The 26,845-nt window shown below is 41.7% G+C and overlaps 1 protein-coding gene across 2 annotated transcripts in view; it reads right to left on the bottom strand.

The window, feature by feature from the left end:
- The window catches only part of LOC128666768 (oocyte zinc finger protein XlCOF6.1-like), a 127,241-nt gene that overhangs the window by 57,074 nt on the left and 43,322 nt on the right, over nucleotides 1–26,845 (bottom strand). Inside the window, exons 4-5 of one of the 2 annotated variants that reach the window (XM_053721552.1) lie at nucleotides 2,003–2,107; nucleotides 1,345–1,449 (exon numbers count right to left, since the gene is read on the bottom strand). In XM_053721552.1, the coding sequence (XP_053577527.1) occupies nucleotides 1,345–1,449; nucleotides 2,003–2,107 (210 nt within the window). The remainder of the gene's footprint in view (nucleotides 1–1,344; nucleotides 1,450–2,002; nucleotides 2,108–26,845) is intronic. The other variant, XM_053721553.1, reaches the window with a different exon arrangement.

The following is a 26,845-nucleotide window of genomic DNA, read 5'->3' as shown; positions in this document are numbered from 1 at the left end:
TTGGAAAATTGATTAAAAATTACATGCTCTAATCTGAATCATGAAAGTTTATTTTGGCCTAGTCTGTCCCTTTAATGATTTTATAGTTCTAAATTGTTTCACACCATGTTACCAGCCTGTTTACTTCCATATTATAGCTAAATTCCTCTTCATCTGAGAAGCCCAATCAGAGTAATGTTGTCTGCAAACTTCAGATTCATTTGCAGAAGTAGAATTGTTGATATAATAGCAATAGAGCAAGGAAGACAGAGCACAACCCTGCAGAACACCAGTATTGAGGAAGACAGACAGGGTGGGAAAGCAGCCCATTCACTTTGAAATTCAGAGTAGGTTTTATTGCAGTCTTTTTTTATTATGCACTTGTTAATTATATAATGCTACTGTCCTTTAAAAAGCTATAAAGGATTATCCAAATGATGTTAAAACTATTTAAAAATAGATTAAAGGGACAGTCAAGTTTAAAAAAAAAAAACCTTCATGATTCAGATAGTGCATGTCATTTTAAACAACTTTCCAATTTACTTTTATCACTAATTTTTTTCTTTGTTCTCTTAGTTGAAAGCTAAACCTAGGAGGTTCATATACTAATTTCTTAGACCTTGAAGGCCGATTCTAATCTGAAAGCATTTTGAAAGTTTTTCACCACTGGAGGGCATTAGTTCATGTGTTTTATAGATAACATTGAGCTCATGCACGTGAATTTGCCAAGGAGTGAGCACTGATTGGCTAGAATGCATGTCTGCCAAAAGAACTGAAATAAGGGGGCAGTCTGTAGAGCCCTAGACAAGGTAATCAGAGGTAAAACATATATTAATATTACTGTTGGTTATGCAAAACTGGGGAATAAGTAATTAAGGGATTATCTTTTAAAACAACAAAAATTCTGGTGTTGACTGTTCCTTTAATTGCATCACTCACAAATATATTAGATCTGTCGCAAACTGTAGTAGACTTTGAAGGGAGAGCATCATGGGAACTGCAGTTCCAAAACCTCTGGGGCGCCACAATTAAGCACCCTTGAAACAGAGCATAGAATTTTACAAACCTTTCCTAGGTATGTGCCTTGTGTAACAGAGAATAATATAGAATAATATAGAGTTTGAGTGATTTTTTAACAACATTTTAGATTATGCAATAAACTGTAATAAATTTATTAAATAAGTCATCGTTATCTTTTGTTTATTATAAAAGCTTTTTTTTTATCGCTGCCTTTCGTATTTTTTATTGGAAAGTTGTTTAAAATGGTATGTTATAGCGGAATTATGAAAGAAAGAAAAATAAATTGGGTTTTGTGTCCCATCAAAGACAAAATGTCACCATTTACTTTTTATATGCACTAATCACCTGTAGCCGTACTTATAGGAACTTCATCCTCCTCGGTCTTCACCTCATCACACGCATACATATCTTCTGTAATCTCAACTTTCACTATATCAGCGTTATCTTCGTCTGTACAAATAAAACAGGTTGAGTTTTTATATCACATGATCTAGCGTTTATATCACATGATCTGGGGGTTTTTTTTTATCACATGATCTAATATTTATAACACACTGCAGGCCTTTTCCATCTGATCTCTTACATCTTTTTAGATGAAAGGGAAGTTTAGAAACGACACACATGCGCACTCACATGCAATCTGTATGCCTAAGACACGACATGTGAGGAACACTTAGTTGTAACGTGTGCACATTCATTTGTAAATTATATGCCTTAAACACAGCATATGTGTGCACTCACTTGTAGCCTGCGTCAATCAGACAACGTGTGCACACTTACTTGTAGCCTACATGCCTCAGACACAACATACGTATACGCTCACCTGTAACCCATCTGACATAACGTGCACACTCACTTGTAGCCTGCGTCAGACAATGTGTGCACACTTACTTGTAGCCTACATGCCTCAGACACGCGCACAATCACTTGTAACCTGTGTGCCTCAGACACAACATACGTGTACGCTCACCTGTAACCCTTCTGACATAACGTGCGCACTCACCTGAGCTCATACTGTCACTAGTTTCCTCATCTGAGGTTCCCAACTGACGCTTCACACGCAGATCTTCTGTTACTTCAACTTTGACTACATTAGCGTTGGCTTTGTCTGTACAAATAAAGCAGATTCAGCATTTTGACTCCATGATCTAGTTTTTGTTTTAGAACTTTATCATAAAATAGCTTTTATATTCCCCAGACAGTAGCAACAAATACACTCTCAATATCTACAACAAGCAGCACAACTAAATGGTAGACAAGGGAATGAATAGCCTAATATAAACAGTTAAGCAATATGTGGCACGGTTTGCCTGATAAGCAATTTACAATAAAATTAAAAATAATTTAAAATATATTACAATCTAATAAATACTAAAATCCCAAAGTCCCATAGCCTGTAAGTAGTCTTGTAAATGGATTCAAACATATATGTAAATGGAGTATTATCACCGTAATGTCATGGGTTAATTTCAGATGTCCCAGTCAATCACTTTCAGGATGGGATATTATGATAAACCGAGATCAATGCTCTGTTCACTTAAATAGTGAGCACTTTGCAGGTGTTTTCCCGAATGGTCCCGGTGCTGCTGACTATAAAGAGCTTGGTTGTTGTCAGATCTTCTTCTCAAACAAAACAGGAAAAAAAAAACAAAAAAAAAAAAAACAAGCACAACCGCGATTCACTGTATCGTTTTTATTTCAGTCAGAGCCATGACAACAAAAATTCACACTTACAAGATGCAAGATTGAAATGTGCCCATAATGTCAATTACGACTGATGTTCCGGTCCAGCTTACAGTCTGTTAACGGAGTGCTGTTATCGATATCTCCCCAATAAAGGATAGAAATACCAGGCAGAGGGTGAGCTTTTACACCGACAATGGTATACAGCATTAAAGGATATCACTAATTACCTTAACGTGTTTTGTTTACTCAGGGGTAAACTTTTTCAACAGGGAGTGAATAATCTTCAACATACTATAGGTCTGGGTGAATGATAGCTGTATATTAGAGATATAGATAGATCGAGAACTTAATCCCAAGAAGAGGAGTCGGAGACTGGAACTTGAAGGCTTGCTAACAGTTTTATTTCAGCAAGGTTGCCAGGTACAAGGTGAGTACCCCAAAGATCACCTGACGCATTTCACGCATGCGCTTCATCAGAGGCTGAAAAATTACAAGTATTACACAGCCCTATATACAGACCCACAGCCAATCGTTTCAGTCACATCATCAGTGTGATCTAAATCTCAAAAAAATGAGGGCAGAACGGACAAAACTGGGGGTGTGTATATGTATGTATGTGTATATGTATGTATATATATATATATATATATATATATATATATATATATATATATATATATATATATATATATATATATATATATATATATATATATATATATATATATATATATATATATACATACACACACACACACACACATACATACACACACTACCAGGAAATGCATCCCTACTTAAAAAAGCATAATAAACAAATTTATAAAAATTATATCAATAAGTTTACCTACTTGCAAATAGGGCACTATATTAATACTCATAAAAATAGGTTGCAACTATTGAGGGACCCTACACCTTTTGAGTCATTGTGTACACAGCATACAACAACTAGGCATTTGATATCTATCATCTACACACTATTACTGCACCCCAGAGACGGTCCTCTCCCGGGCTATACAAGAGCTTGGCATAGGGAGTTGGACACGGAACTCACCAGAGAAGAATGGCAACGGATCTTCCTGGCCGTTAAAACACTATCGGTCTCTGCTCGCGCTCAAGAGTCGCATTACAAGTTCTTAAGCCGATGGTATCTCACGCCATCAAGACTCAAGACTATCTACCCGAGAGCCTCAGAAAAATGCTGGAGGGGACGATCCTGCACATTTGGTGGGATTGCCCCTTACTGGAGGGCTTTTGGTCCTCTGTTTGGCAGGAGATCCAGAAGATACTGGACCTGGAGATCCCAAAAACTCCAGAAACTCTGTTATTCCACTTCCCAAACAAAATACAAAACAAACTAAAAAAAGACCCTTTTGATGTTGATGCTCTCGGGAGCTAAAAATCTAATACCCCAACGTTGGAAGACACCTCAGATCCCCACCCTCGGGGACTGGAGACAGAATGTGCAAAACATCCTCCTCCTGGAAAAGTATCATGTTAAAACCATGAAACTTGATGTATATGGTGAGATAATTCAGATATGGGAGGGTACAGTGCCAGAGGGGTCACCTAGTGGGCCGAGGAACCAGTGATTCCTGTGGATGGCATCTACGGAATGTAAACAATTCTGTTTTTTTCTTCTCCCTTCCCTCTCTGACTTTTTCCTGTTCTCTCCCCCTCTCCCCTCGCCCCTCCACCTATTACACCCGGCTCCTTCTTGCCCCCCTACCTGTGTAGAATATGGGGGGTAACTGGTACCGGATTTCTTAGGCTTAGCAGCAAGCCAGGTCATGTTGACTTTATCTGTTAATCTTTTTCAGACCTATTGTGTTCATGTGTTAATTTGTTATTCAAGCACCATGCCCTTATTTGAAGGACATGATACAGATGTGGCAAACCTAGCCACTTCTGGACTATAATGTAAGAAAGGTTGTCTATATGCTGTATTGTGTGCTATGTAGATGTGACAGACCCTTCTGTCAGGACTGAAGGAGTTAACTGTGTTTAGCTTTAAGAAGCTAATTTTCTAAATACAAGTTGCTGGCTCCAGCCATAATTTAGTTAGTGATGAGAATTCCATTGTTTGATCACCTACAGCAACTACACAAGGCAGTAACCTCAGGAAGAGGGGGATTACTACAATACTGACTAAGATGGAAGGAGTACCAGGGACCGAAGTGAATGGAGATGGATTATTCTAAGCTAAAGAGACAAACGTTAAAGGAACTGCTAGAAGCCAGGGGAAAGATAGGCAGCAGCAAACCCAAGACTATATTAATTGCCGAGCTGATGGAGGGAGACAGAGCTCGCAGCGCTACGCCTCCAGCAGCCATGGAGGAGACCCTATACCAGAGGGAAATGAGGACCAGGCTGGAATTTTTACCCCAACCTGTACCACGGGATATGCTATCCGTGGTAATGGCAGATGTGCAGGAGTACGTGATGGCACACAGTCCGCGGAATGCATCCTCCCGAGCAGAATCCATTTTGGACGCACTCAGCAACCCAGTAAGACCCAAAATCCCATACCATGCATTTAAAATGTTTTGTGAGGAGAAGGATGAGATCGATGGGTATTTACAGGATTTTGAGAGACTGTGCGAGTTACATGATTTGGAACAGTCCGTATGGGTGCCGGTGCTAGCAGGCAAGCTAGCCGGTAGGGCAGCGGAAGCGTATCGCGCTGTACCCAGGGAGGACAGCAAGGATTACGCTAAAGTGAAGAGAGCGATCTTGGAAAGATATGCCATTACCCCAGAGGCATACCGGCGCAAGTTTAGAGGCCTGCGCAAGCCAGAAAGAGATTCACATGCAGAGTGGGCCCACAAGCTGGATCAAGCATCTCAAGGGTGGATACAGGCCAGCCAAGCTACCACCATGGAAGAATTGCGACAACTGATGCTATTGGAGCAATTCTTTAACGGCTTGTCCCCAGAAGCCCAAGAATGTGTGAGAGATCGAAAACCCCTCACCTTAACCGAAGCAGCCAGATTAGCAGACCAGCATTTTGATGCCAGGAGGCACCATGGACTACAGCCTAACACCCCCACAGCGGCACCTTTTCGCCCAGCCCCAGGGAATCCACCACCCCCCTCACGATACAACGGACGGGCGAATATACAATGCCACACCTGCAAGCAGTGGGGACATATGGCACGTGAGTGCACCCAAAATCGGAGCAGACAAGCTTGGAACCAGGTCAGACAGAACCTGGCCCCAAGGGCGGCTGCTCACCATTACCAAACGGAGCCAGCCGCTCATGAGGTGTTGAGCACCCAAGCCGAGGAACCCCTGGGAATTCTGCATGAGGTGATGTCGGTCCAGGGACTTCGGGATTCGGGAGCTACTTTAACCCTGATAGCTCCCCATTTGGTGCCGGATACAGCACCCACTGGCGGATCCGTGGCAGTACGAGGGGCAGGGGGAGCAGTATACCAATTGCCCACTGCTAGAGTGGAGTACAGACCCCCAGCAGCTGCCAGTTACCAACCCCCGGCACACCGCTATACCACACGGCCTCCGGCCACGAACTACCCTCAGAGAGCCCGGTTCCATTCGCGGGGCTACTCACAACCTATTCGGTGCTTTGGATGTAAGCAACTAGGGCACAAAAGACCAGAGTGTCCCCTAAACGCAGCGAATCAAGCACAGTCCTGGAGAAGACCCGCCAGCGGAATCCCACATAATCCTCAGCCTACGGCCCGCTACGTAGAGGGGCCAGAATGCTGGGGCAGCCTACATGAAGCCGACCCCGTGCAAGCTGCCCACTGGAATAACCGGCAACGGGTTAAAGTGAATGGGAAGGAGGTCAGTGGTCTACGGGATACTGGTGCTACCATGACCTTGCTTCAAGAGAACTTGGTGTCTGAGAAACGGCACACTGGAGACACTGTGGCTGTGAGGGTAGCAGGGGGCACTGTGTTCCGCCTACCTGTTTCCAGGGTACATTTGGATTGGGGAGTGGGTGCTAGACCTGTGAATGTGGGGGTCAAGAAGGACTTACCTGCTGATGTTCTCCTTGGAAATGACTTGGCCCCCCTTGTTTCTGCCTATGCTCCCATGGGTCCCGCTGATATTAACCCTGTGACTACCCAAGCCCAGTCCCTTCGGGAAGAGGTACATTTTAACCGTGGTGGACTACGCCACTAGGTACCCCGAGGCATTACTCTCTCCAACATCCATGCAGAGACGGTAGCTGAAGCCCTATTTGGGGAGCTACAACCTAGTTTGGTTTACTTACAAGTTGCTGTTACCTTTTATATTTTAATCAGGGCCCTCAAAAAGTTGCAGCCGTACCTGTATGGACAACCTTTTTCCTTACTCACAGATCACAACCCGTTGGTGTGGCTGAACCGTGTGGCCGGGGACAATGCCAGGCTGCTGCGCTGGAGTTTGGCGCTGCAGCCCTTCGACTTTACCATCCATTACCGCCCAGGGAAACAAAACGGTAACGCCGACGGGTTGTCCAGACAAACTTAACTTGAAAAGTGATCTGTGAGTGCTTCCCCGGACATCCCCAAGCCGATCCGTTGGGATCAGACTGTGTATGCCGGCTTGGTTCTGGGGGAGCATTGTGGCAAACCTAGCCACTTCTGGACTATAATGTAAGAAAGGTTGTCTATATGCTGTATTGTGTGCTATGTAGATGTGACAGACCCTTCTGTCAGGACTGAAGGAGTTAACTGTGTTTAGCTTTAAGAAGCTAATTTTCTAAATACAAGTTGCTGGCTCCAGCCATAATTTAGTTAGTGATGAGAATTCCATTGTTTGATCACCTTCAGAGAGAAAACGCCTAAGTGATAAGAAGAGCCAAGAGTGTCTTGTGTTTAAAGTATTTAAGTAATGTAATTCTATTGTTTCATAAAAGGGCGTCTTCCCCTTTTATCTAATGTACAATATTCTTTCAACCCCCCCATCTGGGGGGGGGGGGGGGGGGGTCAGACCTGCATAAATACTAGGCATAGCCTTTTAATAAATGACATTCCGTTTTAAACCTGAAAACTGGCTGGGTTGTGAATTGCCGATTCCCTATGCAGGACATTGTTCCCTGGTGTTAACCCTTGGTATCCTGTTGGTACCGTTACAACAGATTACTGGAAAATTTCAGAAAATGCAAGTAGAGAGCTAATTGATCATTTTGTTTTAGGCAGATAATAAGCTGATACCCGTTTGTTGAGCACTCATATTATTTACCGGGACAATGTGTACAAAGGGTCCCTTTGGTTGCTATTCTCTGTTAATCCGAGAGTTGTGTATTGTCTACACCCTTGTCTGCCTATCTGATGATCCTATTGTACAATGTTTGCTTATTTTTTCAATAAAGCTCTTTTGAAAAAAAAAAAAAGAAAAAAAAAATTATATCAATAATCAAAGAATTTTTTTTTCATAAGTAACATAAGAAGAAGGGACTTATTATAAAGTAATAAAAAAAATAAACATAAAAACGTACAAGGAGGGGGGAAAAATGTGTAGATCTACCTCCATATACATATATGTCTATGCACATATTCGAATATTAAATCTGAAACAAGATTAGAATAAAAATAATAAAAGTATCAATAGGAGAATAGATACAATTAGACTAACTGCAGTGAAAACTGTACACTGCTACTCAGTAAATAGGTCTACATCCATTCTCTTATTAATACCTTCAGGGGTCCTAGTATGAAGTTTTATGATCCAAAATATTTCCTTTTTTCGTAGATTCTTTTCTCTATCACCCCCTCTAGGGTGCATTTTGATTTTGTCAATCCCTATACATGAAAAATACCTTGGTCCTAAACCATGTTGTCTAAAATGCTTAGCTACCAGGGTTTTAGGCTCTTTTTCGTCTAATGATCGCAAGTGTTCACGAATCCTGTCTTTTAAGGGGCGTGTAGTGATCCCAACATATTGCTGGGAACAATAAAGGCAGTTTACCAAATAGAAAACAAATTGGGAAGTGCAATCAATTCTATCCCTAATATGGTATGTTTGTTGTGTTACACTAGAAGTAAAAGTATCAGTGACTATAATGCAGGTACACGCCTTACAATGAACAAGACCACATTTAAAAGCATCCTACTTTTAGACTAAGCCAATTTGGATTAGTAGCATTTATTGTAGGTTTTCCTGCTAGGTTTTTTCTAGTTAGGTCTGCTAATGTAGGAGCCTTCCTAGCTATACATTTTACTCCCTTCGCTAATACTTCTGCTAAGGAATCATCACCCTTAGAATAGTCAAATTTTTCTTTACAATATTGCATATCGATTGGTATGGTCTACTAAACTGTGTTATGAACAGAGTATTCTGGTTTAGAGAATCAGTACTATCCATGTTGGACAGCTTTGAGTTCTTCTTCATATGAGTGAATAATTCCTGTCTGTTCATTTGAGCAACCCGTGTTTCCAATTGTTTTAAGGTTGCTCTTTGGTAACCCCTTTCCACTAGTCTAGAAGTTAGTTCCTGTGCTTGTACACTATATGTAATAGCATCTGAACAATTCCTACGTAAAACGTAGGTATTGTGCCTTCGGTATACCTCTTTTTAAATGGGAAACATGACAAGAATCGGCACGTAATAGTGTTGCGTGCCAAAGGTTTACGATAAGTAGATGTCAGAATTTTATTCTGCTTAGCTTCAATTAGCAAATCAAGGAAATTGATACAATTAGGACTTGACTGGGCCGTAAATGATAAGTTATATTGATTCTTATTCATAAAGTCAACAAAGTTGTCTACCGTATTGTCATCTTGGGTGTCCCAAATGACGATGATATCGTCAATGAAACGCCCATATAAGATGACATTATTGGCAAAGGGAAAACTATCTGCAAAGATGCAGTTAAGCTCAAGCCAACCCATGTAAATGTTAGCATAGGCGGGGAAAATTTAGCCCCATTGCCGTACCGCATCTCTGCAGGTAGTACTCCCCATGAAACATAAAAAACAGAATTTATGTTTACCTGATAAATTACTTTCTCCAACGGTGTGTCCGGTCCACGGCGTCATCCTTACTTGTGGGATATTCTCCTCCCCAACAGGAAATGGCAAAGAGCCCAGCAAAGCTGGTCACATGATCCCTCCTAGGCTCCGCCTTCCCCAGTCATTCGACCGACGTAAAGGAGGAATATTTGCATAGGAGAAATCATATGATACCGTGGTGACTGTAGTTAAAGAAAATAAATCATCAGACCTGATTAAAAAACCAGGGCGGGCCGTGGACCGGACACACCGTTGGAGAAAGTAATTTATCAGGTAAACATAAATTCTGTTTTCTCCAACATAGGTGTGTCCGGTCCACGGCGTCATCCTTACTTGTGGGAACCAATACCAAAGCTTTAGGACACGGATGATGGGAGGGAGCAAATCAGGTCACCTAGATGGAAGGCACCACGGTTTGCAAAACCTTTCTCCCAAAAATAGCCTCAGAAGAAGCAAAAGTATCAAATTTGTAAAAGTTGGTAAAAGTGTGCAGTGAAGACCAAGTCGCTGCCTTACATATCTGATCAACAGAAGCCTCTTTCTTAAAGGCCCATGTGGAAGCCACGGCCCTAGTGGAATGAGCTGTGATTCTTTCAGGAGGCTGCCGTCCGGCAGTCTCATAAGCCAATCTGATGATGCTTTTAAGCCAAAAAGAGAGGTAGAAGTTGCTTTTTGACCTCTCCTTTTACCAGAATAAACAACAAACAAGGAAGATGTTTGTCTGAAATCCTTTGTAGCATCTAAATAGAATTTTAGAGCACGGACAACGTCCAAATTGTGTAACAAACGTTCCTTCTATGAAACTGGATTCGGACACAAAGAAGGTACAACTATCTCCTGGTTAATATTTTTGTTGGAAACAACCTTCGGAAGAAAACCAGGCTCAGTACGTAAAACCACCTTATCTGCATGGACCAGATAGGGCGGAGAACACTGCAGAGCAGATAACTCAGAAACTCTTCTAGCGGAAGAAATTGCAACCTAAAACAAAACTTTCCAAGATAATAACTTAATATCTACGGAATGTAAGGGTTCAAACGGAACCCCTTGAAGAACTGAAAGAACTAGATTAAGACTCCAGGGAAGAGTCAAAGGTCTGTAAACAGGCTTGCTTCTAACCAGAGCCTGAACAAACGCTTAAACGTCTGGCACAGCTGCCAGCCTTTGTGAAGTAAAACAGATAAAGCAGAGATCTGTCCCTTCAGAGAACTCGCAGAAAATCCTTTCTCCAAACCTTCTTGTAGAAAGGAAAGAATCTTAGGAATTTTTATCTTGTTCCATGGGAATCCTTTAGATTCACACCAACAGATATATTTTTTCCATATATTATGGTAAATTTTTCTAGTTACAGGCTTTCTAGCCTGAATAAGAGTATCTATTACAGAATCTGAAAACCCACGCTTTGATAAAATCAAGCGTTCAAACTCCAAGCAGTCAGTTGGAGGAAAACCAGATTCGGATGTTCGAATGGACCCTGAATAAGAAGGTCCTGTCTCAAAGGTAGCTTCCATGGTGGAGCCGATGACACATTCACCAGGTCTGCGTGGCCACACAGGAACTATCAAGGTCACCGAAGCCCTCTCCAGATTGATCCTGGCTACCAGCCTGGGAATGAGAGGAAACGGTGGGAATACATAAGCTAGGTTGAAGATCCAAGGTGCTACTATTGTATCCAATCGAGTCGCCTTGGGATCCCTGGATTTGGACCCGTAACAAGGGACCATGAAGTTCTGACGAGAGGCTATCAGAACCATGTCTGGAATGCCCCATAATTGAGTTATTTGGGCAAAGATTTCCAGATGGAGTTCCCACTCCCCCGGATGCTCCTCCATCGCCAGGGAACTCCTTGTTACCCCCTGATGGTTGATTGAAACCTTATGAATTTGGCCTTTGCTAGTCGAGGCCAAGCCTTGAGAGCATTGAATATCGCTCTCAGTTCCATTATGTTTATCGGCAGAAGAGAGTCTTCCCGAAACCATAGACCCTGAGTTTTCAGGGGTTCCCAGACCGCGCCCCAGCCCACCAGACTGGCGTCGGTCGTGACAATGACCTACTCTGGTCTGCGGAAGCTCATTCCCTGTGACAGGTTGTCCAGGGTCAGCCACCAACGGAGTGAATCTCTGGTTATTTGATCTACTTGTATCGTCGGAGACAAGTCTGTATAAACCCCATTCCACTGTCTGAGCATGCACAGGTGCAATGGTCTTAGATGAATTCGTGCAAAAGGAACTATGTCCATTGCCGCAACCATCAAACCTATTACTTCCATGAACTGCGCTATGGAAGGAAGAAGAACAGAATGAAGTACCTGACAAGAGCTTAGAAGTTTTGATTTTCTGGCCTCTGTCAGAAAAACCTTCATTTCTAAGGAAACTATTATTGTTCCCAAGAAGGGAAATCTTGTTGACGGGGACAGAGAACTTTTTTCTATGTTCACTTTCCACCTGTGAGATCTGAGAAAGGCTAGGACAATGTCCGTATGAGCCCTTGCTTTTGACAGAGACGACACTTGAATCAGGATGTCGTCCAAGTAAGGTACTACTGCAATGCCCCTTGGTCTTAGCACCGCTAGAAGGGACCCTAGTACCCTTGTGAAAATCCTTGGAGCAGTGGCTAATCCGAATGGAAGTGCCACAGGTAATGCTTGTCCAGAAAGGCGAACCTTAGGAACCGAAAATGTTCCTTGTGGATAGGAATACGTAGGTACGCATCCTTTAAGTCCACCGTGGTCATGAATTGACCTTCCTGGATGGTAGGAAGGATCGTTCGAATGGTTTCCATTTTGAATGATGAAACCCTTAGAAACTTGTTTAGAATCTTGAGATCTAAAATAGGTCTGAATGTTCCCTCTTTTTTGGGAATTATGAACAGGTTGGAGTAAAAACCCATCCCTTGTTCTCCTAATGGAACAGGATGAATCACTCCCATGCTTAACAGGTCTTCTACACAGTGTAAGAATGCTTGTTCGAAGATAATTGAGACCCGTGGAACCTTCCCCTTGGGGGTAGTTCCCTGAATTCCAGGAGATAACCTTGAGAAACTATTTCTAGCGCCCAAGGATCCTGAACATCTCTTGCCCCAGCCTGAGCAAAGAGAGAAAGTCTGCCCCCCACCAGATCCTTCCCAGATCGGGGGCCAACACTTCATGCTGTTTTGGTAGCAGTGGCAGGTGACTTGGCCTGCTTACCCTTGTTCCAGCCTTGCATCGGCCTCCAGGCTGGCTTGGTTTGAGAAGTATTACCCTCTTGCTTAGAGGGTGTAGAATTTGAGGCTGGTCCGTTTCTGCGAAAGGGACGAAAATTTGGCTTCTTTTTAGCCTTAAAGACCTATCCAGAGGAAGGGCGTGGCCCTTTCCCTCTGAAATAATCTCTTTCAAGTCAGGGCCAAACAGTGTTTTACCCTTGAAAGGGATGTTAAGCAAAAGCGCTCTGCGCGCCACGATAGCAAACCCTGAATTATTCGCCGCTAATCTAGCTAATTGCAAAGCGGCATCTAAAATAAAAAAGAGTTAGCCAATTTAAGAGCTTGAACTCTGTCCAAAACCTCCTCGTACGAAGATTCTTTAATGAGCGACTTTTCTAGTTCTTCGAACCAGAAACACTCAGCTGTAGTGACAGGAACAATGCATGAAATTGGTTGTAGAAGGTAACCTTGCTGAACAAACATCTTTTTAAGCAAACCCTCTAACCTTTAATCCATAGGATCTTGAAAGCACAACTATCTTCTATAGGAATAGAAGTGCGTTTGTTTAGAGTAGAAACCGCCCCCTCGACCTTGGGGACTGTATGCTATAAGTCCTTTCTGGGGTCGACTATAGGAACTAATTTCTTAAATATAGGGGGAGGACAAAAGGTATGCCGGGCCTTTCCCACTCCTTATTTACTATGTCCGCCACCCGCTTGGGTATAGGAAAAACATCGGGGGGCACCGGAACCTCTAGGAACTTGTCCATCTTACCTAATTTCTCTGGAATGACCAAATTGTCACAATCATCCAGAGTAGATAATACCTCCTTAAGTAGTGCGTGGAGATGTTGAAATTTAAAAGTTACAATATCAGGTTCTGCTTGTTGAGAAATTTTCCCTGAATCTGAAATTTCTCCCTCAGACAAAACCTCCCTCCTGGCCCCTTCAGATAGGTGTGAGGGTATGTCAGAACAGATATCATCAGCGTCCTCTTGCTCTTCAGTGTTTAAAACAGAGCAATCACTCTTTCTCTGATAAGTAGGCATTTTGGAAAAAATGCATGCAATAGAATTATCCATTACAGCCATTAATTGTTGTATGGTAATAAGTATTGGCGCACTAGATGTACTAGGGGCCTCTTGTGTGGGCAAAACTGGTGTAGACACAGAAGGGGATGATGCAGTACCATGCTTACTCCCCTCATTAGAGGAATCATCTTGGGCAATATCATATCTATGGCATTATTATCCCTACTTTGTTTGGACATTATGACACAAATATATCACATATATTTAAATGGGGAGACACATTGGCTTTCATACATATAGAACATCGTTATCTGATGGTTCAGACATGTTAAACAGGCTTAAACTTGTCAACAAAGCACAAAAAACGTTTTACAATAAAACCGTTACTGTCCCTTTAAATTTCAAACTGAACACACTTTATTACTGAATATGTGAAAAAGTATGAAAGAATTGTTCAAATTTCACCAAAATTTCACCACAGTAACTTAAAGCCTTAAAAGTATTGCACACCAAATTTGAAAGCTTTAACCCTTAAAATAACGGAACCGGAGCCGTTTTTACATTTAACCCCTATACAGTCCCAGGTATCTGCTTTGCTGAGACCCAACCAAGCCCAGAGGGGAATACGATACCAAATGATGCCTTCTATAAGCTTTTTCAGTGGTTCTTAGCTCCTCACACATGCATCTGCATGCCATGCTTTCCAAAAACAACTGCGCATTAGAGGCGCGAAAATGAGGCTCTGTCTATGACTAGAAAAGGCCCCCAGTGAAAAAGGTGTCCAATACAGTGCCTGCCGTTTTTATTAAAACAATCCCCAAGATTTAACAACTATTAAAAGTAATAATCTGCCAAATATACTTAGTAAAGTAATCGTTTTAGCCCAGAAAATTGTCTACCAGTTTTTTAAGCCCTAATGAAGCCCTTTATTCTTTTACTTAAACTAAGAAAATGGCTTACCGGTTCCCATAGGGAAAATGACAGCTTCCAGCATTACCGAGTCTTGTTAGAAATGTGTCATACCTCAAGCAGCAAAAGTCTGCTCACTGTTTCCCCCAACTGAAGTTAATTCCTCTCAACAGTCCTGTGTGGAAACAGCCATCGATTTTAGTAACGATTGCTAAAATCATTTTCCTCTTACAAACAGAAATCTTCATCTCTTTCCTGTTTCAGAGTAAATAGTACATACCAGCACTATTTTAAAATAACAAACTCTTGATTGAAGAATAAAAACTACATTTAAACACCAAAAAACTCTAAGCCATCTCCGTGGAGATGTTGCCTGTACAACGGCAAAGAGAATGACTGGGGAAGGCGGAGCCTAGGAGGGATCATGTGACCAGCTTTGCTGGGCTCTTTGCCATTTCCTGTTGGGGAGGAGAATATCCCACAAGTAAGGATGACGCCGTGGACCGGACACACCTATGTTGGAGAAAAATTATGTTGTAACTAAAATTCAGTAACCTGTACAATGAAGGAGATAAATCGATCACTATAATTGGAATGTCTATGTAACATCTGATCAATTGCTTGGAGTCCCAATGTGTGCGGAATATTAGAATAAAAAGCCGCCACATCTATGGTGACCCAGGTAAATGTATCTTTCCAAGTGATATCACTTAATTGTGTAATTAGATGGACACTGTCCCTAATATAGTCAGGTAAAGAAAGCATTGTCGGTTGCAACACATGATCCAACCAGCTCCCCAGCCTCTCGCACAGTCACCCATTACTAGCCACTATGGGCCGTCCCGGAGGATTGATCAACTGTTTATGTATTTTGGGTACAGTGCGAAAGTAAGGGGTGCTGGGTTCTGGAACAAGCATGTAGGTAGCCAATTCTTTATCCATGAAGTTGTTGTCAACCGCATAGTCCAATAAATGTGACAGTTTATTTTTAAAGGAGTGGGTAGGGTTAAAGGTTAGTTTAGTATATAATGAGTTGTCACTCAATTGTAAATTAATCTCAGCGATATAGTCGCTTTTGTTTAACACAACAACCGCCCCTCCCTTATCTGCCTGGGTAATAATTATTTTGTCATTCTTTTGTAATTTACCAAGTGCATGCCTTTGCTGTTTAGTAATATTATCATTTGGGATTAGTGGGAAATGATTTTCAACTATCCTAAATAAATCTGTGAGTTCTTTTTCAACTACTCTCTGATATAGGTCTAATAGATGGTGTCTTGAGTGCACTGGATAAAAATGTGAAGTATTCTTAAAAGAAAAGGAAGTGCAAGTGTTTAAAAGTGAATCAGTCTAATTGTTTCTTGCTCTAAAGAAATCAAATGAGTGAGGTGAGTGAGATCAGTGTATTTCAAACCTACCGATTGACTATCAGTAGAGAGCGGTGTATCCTCAATTATTGAATCATCATTGTGATGTAAAAAATGTTTCCTTAAAACTAATTTTCGAACAAATTTATGTCAATAAGTGTATTGACTAAATCAAAATTATGTGCTGGTGCATATGTCAAACCTTTATTAAGTAAATCAAATTCAACATTAGACAATTTAACATCAGAGAGATTTATGAGAGCTATTTCTTTACTGTTTTTCTGACCCTGCTGGGGTACCGAAAAGAGCTCTGTTTTTTTAGGTGTACTGGTCTGAGTAGGTTGTTTAACTAATGTCTTAAGATCTTTTCTACTGGTACTGGGTTCTAAACTACCTTGGCATGGCTCTGAAGTATCTGACACATGTTCCACTAATAAATTAGATACACTAGTATCCTGGTGATCAGTATCAATGTCGGAAAAGGTCACATGTCTACTAGTGTTATTCTTATTAACTTTTATATTATTTTTACTTTTGGACTTGTTTTTCTTGCTAGAAGACCAATTATATCTATTAGGTCTATGTTGCTGCCAAGAATAAACTATATCCAAATCGTAATCCTTAACATCTCTATGATATTTCTGCACCTTGCGATTGGATAAATTGGTATCAAGATTATCAATGGTTTCATTAAGTTGTGTGGTGTAATCAAGGTATTTCTGTGTGGTTACAAAGGGTTGTAAAATCTCAGTAACTTTGCTGATATCCATTAGGATCATATCCCTCTCTTCTTTTTTATATTTCAATAATTGTTTCATAAGTATTATGGAACAGTTGGTTAAAACTTTCATTCCAATCTTCCATAAATTTTAAATTATTTAATTCAAGTGATGGAATTTTTTTCATGCGCCCTTGGAACCCTATTTTCAGAAATATATATATATATATATATATATATATATATATATACACATACACATACACACACACGTGGGCCTCGATTTACGACTGTTCAATTTGCGCCGTCTCAGAATAACGCCCTTTTTTCCAGTCATGTGACTGCTATTGAAAGCATTAGCACATGCATACATTAAAATAGCCAGTAGGTGGAGCTGTCCGCTTGTGTTGCAGCAAACACATGCAAAAGAAAAAGCAAGCCAGACAAGATCAATGGATCCGCTTTCAAAGGAACAAGATCAAGCAGCCACTTCCCTTAGATGCCGACTCAATGCAGAGAACTGTTTGCAGAAAAAGGCAAGTAAAAAACGTTTTTGTTCATTAAACTTACTTTGATGATGATACAGTCTGTTGTGTGATTAAACACAGGCAGGCTGAAATTAATCAGTGTATAACCAGACCTGAGCAATGGAGCCGTTTTTAAAGGAACAAGATCTAGCAGCCACTTCCCTTAGCTGCAGAAAAAAAGCAAGTAAAAAAACGTTTGTGTGATAATTTTATTAGGTGATGTTTAGCAAATGTTTTTGTTTATTAAACTTAGTTTGATGATGATACAATCTATATTATTAGGTTTATAATGCTGTTTAGCATTTAAAGTCTTCATTTCAAAGCTTTAAAAATAATGTATTAGGTGTTACTTATGTCAATTTTGAGAGGGGCCTGGAACCTAACTCCCTCACTTCCCATTGACTTACATTATAAATTGGGGTTCAATTTACAACAGTTTCGATTTACAACCATTCCTTCTGGAACCTAACCCCGGCGTAAACTGAGGGCTACCTGTACTTATATCCCAGGAACACATGATGTGTATACACAATAACATAGTACTTATAGCCCAGAACCCAGAAACACTATTCCAAATACACACACGGTCTTAGTTTGTCAGGTATCCGGAAAAATAGCAGGCAACACAGGGAGTTCAATCAACAAGCCTTTTATTCCAATACAAGGAAAAAACAGCAGGGCCTTAACCCATAACGCTTCGGTCTACACTTAGACCTTTATCAAATGGAACCCATGTGAGAGATGCATACATACATACATACATATACACAGCAAGCAGGCCAGCACTCACGGTTAACATTTCATCCACCCAGGGTGCTTCCATCGTATTGATAGTAGTAAAGAATGGGGATGCTCTCGCCAGGATTTCCAAAGTTACCTTTATTGTAACATTTCGGGATATTACCCCCTTCGTCAGACAATACAAAAACATAATTTATGCTTACCTGATAAATTCCTTTCTTCTGTTGTGTGATCAGTCCACGGGTCATCATTACTTCTGGGATATAACTCCTCCCCAACAGGAAATGCAAGAGGATTCACCCAGCAGAGCTGCATATAGCTCCTCCCCTCTACGTCACTCCCAGTCATTCGACCAAGAATCAACGAGAAAGGAGAAACCAAGGGTGAAGTGGTGACTGGAGTATAATTTAAAAAATATTTACCTGCCTTAAAAAACAGGGCGGGCCGTGGACTGATCACACAACAGAAGAAAGGAATTTATCAGGTAAGCATAAATTATGTTTTCTTCTGTTATGTGTGATCAGTCCACGGGTCATCATTACTTCTGGGATACCAATACCAAAGCAAAAGTACACGGATGACGGGAGGGCTAGGCAGGCTCATTATACAGAAGGAACCACTGCCTGAAGAACCTTTCTCCCAAAAATAGCCTCCGAAGAAGCAAAAGTGTCAAATTTGTAAAATTTTGAAAAAGTATGGAGCGAAGACCAAGTTGCAGCCTTGCAAATCTGTTCAACAGAGGCCTCATTCTTAAAGGCCCAAGTGGAAGCCACAGCTCTAGTAGAATGAGCTGTAATTCTTTCAGGAGGCTGCTGTCCAGCAGTCTCATAGGCTAAACGAATTATGCTACGAAGCCAGAAGGAGAGAGAGGTAGCCGAAGCCTTATGACCTCTCCTCTGACCAGAGTACACGACAAACAGGGAAGACGTTTGTCGAAAATCCTTAGTTGCCTGCAAGTAGAACTTGAGGGCACGAACTACATCCAGATTGTGTAGAAGACGTTCCTTCTTTGAAGAAGGATTCGGGCACAGGGAAGGAACCACGATCTCTTGATTGATGTTCCTGTTAGTGACTACCTTAGGTAAGAACCCAGGTTTAGTACGTAGAACTACCTTATCTGAATGAAAAATCAAATAAGGAGAATCACAATGTAAAGCTGATAACTCAGAGACTCTCCGAGCCGAAGAAATAGCCATTAAAAATAACACTTTCCAAGATAACAACTTTATATCAATGGAATGAAGGGGTTCAAACGGAACTCCTTGTAGAACGTTAAGAACAAGGTTTAAACTCCATGGCGGAGCAACAGTTTTAAACACAGGCTTGATTCTAGCTAAAGCCTGACAAAAGGCCTGGACGTCTGGATTTTCTGACAGACGCCTGTGCAACAAGATGGACAGAGCTGAGATCTGTCCCTTTAATGAACTAGCCGATAAACCCTTTTCTAAACCTTCTTGTAGAAAGGACAATATCCTAGGAATCCTAACCTTACTCCAGGAGTAACCTTTGGATTCGCACCAGTATAGGTATTTACGCCATATCTTATGGTAAATCCTTCTGGTAACAGGTTTCCTAGCCTGTATCAGGGTATCAATAACCGACTCAGAAAAACCACGTTTTGATAAAATCAAGCGTTCAATTTCCAAGCAGTCAGCTTCAGAGAAGTTAGATTTTGATGTTTGAATGGACCCTGTATCAGAAGGTCCTGTCTTAGAGGTAGAGACCAAGGCGGACAGGATGACATGTCCACTAGATCTGCATACCAAGTCCTGCGTGGCCATGCAGGCGCTATTAGAATCACTGATGCTCTCTCCTGTTTGATTTTGGCAATCAATCGAGGAAGCAGCGGGAAGGGTGGAAACACATAAGCCATCCCGAAGTTCCAAGGTGCTGTCAAAGCATCTATCAGAACCGCTCCCGGATCCCTGGATCTGGACCCGTAGCGAGGAAGTTTGGCGTTCTGGCGAGACGCCATGAGATCTATCTCTGGTTTGCCCCAACGTCGAAGTATTTGGGCAAAGACCTCCGGATGAAGTTCCCACTCCCCCGGATGAAAAGTCTGGCGACTCAAGAAATCCGCCTCCCAGTTCTCCACTCCCGGGATGTGGATTGCTGACAGGTGGCAAGAGTGAGACTCTGCCCAGCGAATTATCTTTGATACTTCCATCATTGCTAGGGAGCTTCTTGTCCCTCCTTGATGGTTGATGTAAGCTACAGTCGTGATGTTGTCCGACTGAAACCTGATGAACCCCCGAGTTTTTAACTGGGGCCAAGCCAGAAGGGCATTGAGAACTGCTCTCAATTCCAGAATGTTTATTGGTAGGAGACTTTCCTCCTGATTCCATTGTCCCTGAGCCTTCAGAGAATTCCAGACAGCGCCCCAACCTAGTAGGCTGGCGTCTGTTGTTACAATTGTCCAGTCCGGCCTGCTGAATGGCATCCCCCTGGACAGATGTGGCCGAGAAAGCCACCATAGAAGAGAGTTTCTGGTCTCTTGATCCAGATTCAGAGTAGGGGACAAGTCTGAGTAATCCCCATTCCACTGACTCAGCATGCACAATTGCAGCGGTCTGAGATGTAGACGTGCAAAGGGTACTATGTCCATTGCTGCTACCATTAAGCCGATCACCTCCATGCATTGAGCTACTGACGGGAGTTGAATGGAATGAAGGACACGGCATGCATTTAGAAGCTTTGTTAATCTGTCTTCTGTCAGATAAATCTTCATTTCTACAGAATCTATAAGAGTCCCCAAGAATGGAACTCTTGTGAGAGGAAAGAGAGAACTCTTCTTTTCGTTCACTTTCCATCCATGCGACCTTAGAAATGCCAGAACTAACTCTGTATGAGACTTGGCAGTTTGCAAGCTTGAAGCTTGTATCAGAATGTCGTCTAGGTACGGAGCTACCGAAATTCCTCGCGGTCTTAGTACCGCCAGAAGAGCACCCAGAACCTTTGTGAAGATTCTTGGAGCCGTAGCCAATCCGAATGGAAGGCTACAAACTGGTAATGCCTGTCTAAGAAGGCAAACCTTAGATACCGGTAATGATCTTTGTGAATCGGTATGTGAAGGTAAGCATCCTTTAAATCCACTGTGGTCATGTACTGACCCTTTTGGATCATGGGTAAGATTGTCCGAATAGTTTCCATTTTGAACGATGGAACTCTTAGGAATTTGTTTAGGATCTTTAAATCCAAGATTGGCCTGAAAGTTCCCTCTTTTTTGGGAACCACAAACAGGTTTGAGTAAAACCCTTGTCCTTGTTCCGACCGCGGAACCGGATGGATCACTCCCATTAATAACAGATCTTGTACACAGCGTAGAAACGCTTCTTTCTTATCTGGTTTGTTGACAACCTTGACAGATGAAATCTCCCTCTTGGGGGAGAGAATTTGAAGTCTAGAAGGTATCCCTGAGATATGATCTCTAGCGCCCAGGGATCCTGAACATCTCTTGCCCAAGCCTGGGCGAAGAGAGAGAGTCTGCCCCCCACTAGATCCGGTCCCGGATCGGGGGCCCTCGATTCATGCTGTCTTAGGGGCAGCAGCAGGTTTCCTGGCCTGCTTGCCCTTGTTCCAGGACTGGTTAGGTTTCCAGCCTTGTCTGTAACGAGCAACGGCTCCTTCCTGTTTTGGTGCAGTGGAAGTTGGTGCTGCTCCTGCTTTGAAATTCCGAAAAGGACGAAAATTAGACTGTCTAGCCTTAGCTTTGGCTTTGTCTTGAGGCAGGGCGTGGCCCTTACCTCCTGTAATGTCAGCGATAATTTCTTTCAAACCGGGCCCAAATAAAGTTTGCCCTTTGAAAGGTATATTAAGTAATTTGGACTTAGAAGTTACATCAGCTGACCAGGATTTTAGCCACAGCGCCCTACGTGCCTGAATGGCGAATCCTGAGTTCTTAGCCGTAAGTTTGGTTAAATGTACTACGGCCTCCGAAATGAATGAATTAGCTAGTTTAAGGACTCTAAGCCTGTCCGTAATGTCGTCCAGCGTAGCTGAACTAAGGTTCTCTTCCAGAGACTCCATCCAAAATGCTGCCGCAGCCGTAATCGGCGCGATGCATGCAAGGGGTTGCAATATAAAACCTTGTTGAACAAACATTTTCTTAAGGTAACCCTCTAATTTTTTATCCATTGGATCTGAAAAAGCACAGCTATCCTCCACCGGGATAGTGGTACGCTTAGCTAAAGTAGAAACTGCTCCCTCCACCTTAGGGACCGTTTGCCATAAGTCCCGTGTGGTGGCGTCTATTGGAAACATTTTTCTAAATATTGGAGGGGGTGAGAACGGCACACCGGGTCTATCCCACTCCTTAGTAACAATTTCAGTTAGTCTCTTAGGTATAGGAAAAACGTCAGTACTCGCCGGTACCGCAAAGTATTTATCCAACCTACACAATTTCTCTGGTATTGCAACAGTGTTACAATCATTAAGAGCCGCTAAAACCTCCCCTAGTAATACACGGAGGTTCTCCAATTTAAATTTAAAATTTGAAATATCTGAATCCAATCTGTTTGGATCAGAACCGTCACCCACAGAATGAAGCTCTCCGTCCTCATGCTCTGCAAGCTGTGACGCAGTATCAGACATGGCTCTAGTATTATCAGCGCACTCTGTTCTCACCCCAGAGTGATCACGCTTGCCCCTTAGTTCTGGTAATTTAGCCAAAACTTCAGTCATAACAGTAGCCATATCTCGTAATGTTATCTGTAATGGCCGCCCAGATGTACTAGGCGTCACAATATCACGCACCTCCCGGGCGGGAGATGCAGGTACTGACACGTGAGGCGAGTTAGTCGGCATAACTCTCCCCTCGCTGTTTGGTGAAATTTGTTCAATTTGTACAGATTGGCTTTTATTTAAAGTAGCATCAATACAGTTAGTACATAAATTTCTATTGGGCTCCACCTTGGCATTGGAACAAATGACACAGGTATCTTCCTCTGAATCAGACATGTTTAACACACTAGCAAATAAACTTGCAACTTGGTTACAATCTTATTTAACAAAAACGTACTGTGCCTCAAAGAAGCACTAAACGATTAAATGACAGTTGAAATAATGAACTGAAAAACTGTTATAGCATCAATCCTTGAAAACAACACAACCTTTAGCAGAGGTTTGTTCCCATTAGTAAAGTAAAAATAATTAAATTTGAAACGTAAAAATAACAGAGCAACGTTTTTAATCACAGTCAATATATAAGTCTCACAGCTCTGCTGAGAGAATCTACCTCCCTTCAAAGAAGTTTGAAGACCCCTGAGTTCTGTTAGAGATGAACCGGATCATGCAGGAAATACAAGAGTAACTGACTGGAAATTTTTGATGCGTAGCAAAGAGCGCCAAAAACGGCCCCTCCCCCTCACACACAGCAGTGAGAGAGAAACGAAACTGTCACAATTAAAACAAACAACTGCCAAGTGGAAAAATAATGCCCAAACATTTATTCACTCAGTACCTCAGAAAATGCAAACGATTCTACATTCCAGCAAAAACGTTTAACATAATAAATACCTATTAAAAGGTCTAATGTATTTTTTACAGAGTAATTCCAGTGAAGTACCATCCCCAGAATACTGAAGTGTAGAGTATACATACATGTCATTATAACGGTATGGCAGGATTTTCTCATCAATTCCATTCAGAAAATAAAAACTGCTACATACCTCAATGCAGATTCATCTGCCCGCTGTCCCCTGATCTGAAGCTTTTACCTCCCTCAGATGGCCGAGAAACAGCAATATGATCTTAACTACTCCGGTTAAAATCATAGTAAAAACTCTGGTAGATTCTTCTTCAAACTCTGCCAGAGAGGCAATAACACGCTCCGGTGCTATTGTAAAATAACAAACTTTTGATTGAAGTTATAAAAACTAAGTATAATCACCATAGTCCTCTCACACATCCTATCTAGTCGTTGGGTGCAAGAGAATGACTGGGAGTGACGTAGAGGGGAGGAGCTATATGCAGCTCTGCTGGGTGAATCCTCTTGCATTTCCTGTTGGGGAGGAGTTATATCCCAGAAGTAATGATGACCCGTGGACTGATCACACATAACAGAAGAAATAACAATACACAACCTACTTACCACCGTGCCGTTTAAACTAACCTAAGTGATACAGTTCCAGGTCAACACCTGTGATGCCACTCCCACAATCAGCAATCAACAGGTGTAGACCCACACTGCCCTCCCAGTGTATGCGACTACCTAATCATACAAACACATTAACTAAAAGTAAACACCAAGTGCCCTATCTTAATAAAATAACCACATAGCAAAAATGAATACATAACAGTGCTCATAATAGGTTAGAGGAGCAGAAAAGAACCTTTTGGGAAACTGTGATATCAGTCCCTGATAAGCCATATGTGCTTTAAACTGCTTACAGCCTGTGGTGATGATAGAGATATGAGATGATAGAGATATATATATATATATATATATATATATATATATATATATATATAAAAATAAATAAATAAATAAATAAAGCATTGTATATGTTTGTTATATTGTAAGTCTTGTTGTATGCATTTGTTACTATTTTAAGGGCATTAATGGTCATTTGACACAGACCAATGAAATAAGAGCCCGGTAAATTTAAAGACCTATAGTATGAAGATCCATTCACTTCCTGTTGAAGAAGTTTACCCGTGAGTAAACAAAACGCGTTCAGCTAATTAGTGATATCCTGAAAGACTGTATACCATTGTCGGTGTAAAAGCTCACCCTCTGCCCGGTAGTTCTATCCTTTCTTGGGGAGATATCGATAACAGCACTCCATTAACAAACTGACAGAACTGTAAGCTGGACAAGAACATCAGTGAGGCATAATTGACATTATGGGCACATTTTAATCTTGCATTTTGTAAGTGTGAATTTTTGTAGTCAGGGCTCTGACTGAAATAAAGCCGATACAGTGAATCGCGGTTGCGCTCGTCTTTTTTTCTATTCCAATAAATACACTCTGATCCCTTTCCCTCTATTCTTTTACATTTTAGAATAAGTACCAGGTAGTTACAAGATTGTCTGCACTCTCACATTAATACCTTATTTGCTGCAACTGTTTTCAGCTGTTAATCTCTACCCACCACTTGCCTTAACTGGATGTGCCAATCTGAACTTGTTTCTGTAGTAGACACAGATAGTCACTGTCATTATGTTAGCAAAATATCCCCTGATTTGCAGTTTTTTTAAATCACCTTTGTGGAAGCGGATTAGGGACAGATATGTAGCAGGGTTAACTTTATGAAGCCTGCAATCTGAGCTTCTAAAATGTCTACTACACCTGGAAACTGTAGGAAAGGGACAAAAACATAATTTATGCTTACCTGATAAATTTATTTCTCTTGTAGTGTGTTCAGTCCACGGGTCATCCATTACTTATGGGATATATTCTCCTTCCCAACAGGAAGTTGCAAGAGGATCACCCAAGCAGAGCTGCTATATAGCTCCTCCCCTCACATGTCATATCCAGTCATTCGACCGAAACAAGACGAGAAAGGAGAAACTATAAGGTGCAGTGGTGACTGGAGTTATAATTTTAAAATTTAGAACCTGCCTGAAAAAGACAGGGCGGGCCGTGGACTGAACACACTACAAGAGAAATAAATTTATCAGGTAAGCATAAATTATGTTTCCTCTTGTTAAGTGTGTTCAGTCCACGGGTCATCCATTACTTATGGGATACCAATACCAAAGCTAAGTACACGGATGATGGGAGGGACAAGGCAGGAACATTAAACAGAAGGAACCACTGCCTGTAGAACCTTTCTCCCAAAACCAGCCTCCGAAGAAGCGAAAGTGTCAAATTTGTAAAAAGTATGAAGTGAAGACCAAGTTGCAGCCTTGCAAATCTGTTCAACAGAGGCCTCATTCTTAAAGGCCCAGGTGGAAGCCACAGCTCTGGTGGAATGAGCTGTAATTCTTTCAGGAGGCTGCTGTCCAGCAGTCTCATAGGCTAAACGTATTATGCTACGAAGCCAAAAAGAGAGAGAGGTAGCCGAAGCCTTTTGACCTCTCCTCTGTCCAGAGTAAACGACAAACAGAGAAGAAGTTTGTCTAAAATCTTAAGTTGCCTGTAAGTAGAACTTCAGAGCACGGACCACGTCTAGATTATGCAAAAGACGTTCCTTCTTTGAAGAAGGATTAGGACATAAGGATGGAACAACAATCTCTTGATTGATATTCTTGTTAGAAACAACCTTAGGTAAAAACCCAGGTCTAGTACGCAGGACTACCTTGTCTGAATGAAAGATCAGATAAGGAGAATCACAATGTAAGGCAGATAACTCAGAGACTCTTCGAGCCGAGGAAATAGCCATCAAAAACAGAACTTTCCAAGATAAAAGCTTAATATCAATGGAATGAAGGGGTTCAAACGGAACACCCTGAAGAACTTTAAGAACCAAGTTTAAGCTCCACGGAGGAGCAACAGCTTTAAACACAGGCTTAATTCTAGCCAAAGCCTGACAAAAGGCCTGGACGTCTGGATGCTCTGCCAGACGTTTGTGTAAAAGAATAGACAGAGCTGAAATCTGTCCCTTTAGCGAACTAGCGGATAAACCCTTTTCTAAACCCTCTTGTAGAAAAGCTAATATCCTAGGAATCCTAACCTTACTCCATGAGTAACTCTTGGATTCGCACCAATATAAATATTTACGCCATATCTTATGGTAAATTTTTCTTGTCACAGGTTTCCGAGCCTGTATTAATGTATCAA

Source organism: Bombina bombina, chromosome 7 (assembly GCF_027579735.1).
Source record: "Bombina bombina isolate aBomBom1 chromosome 7, aBomBom1.pri, whole genome shotgun sequence".
In the NCBI taxonomy this organism is placed as follows: domain Eukaryota; kingdom Metazoa; phylum Chordata; class Amphibia; order Anura; family Bombinatoridae; genus Bombina; species Bombina bombina.
The sequence above is the reverse complement of the archived record's forward strand: the minus strand, read 5'-3'. Positions and strand labels throughout refer to the sequence as shown.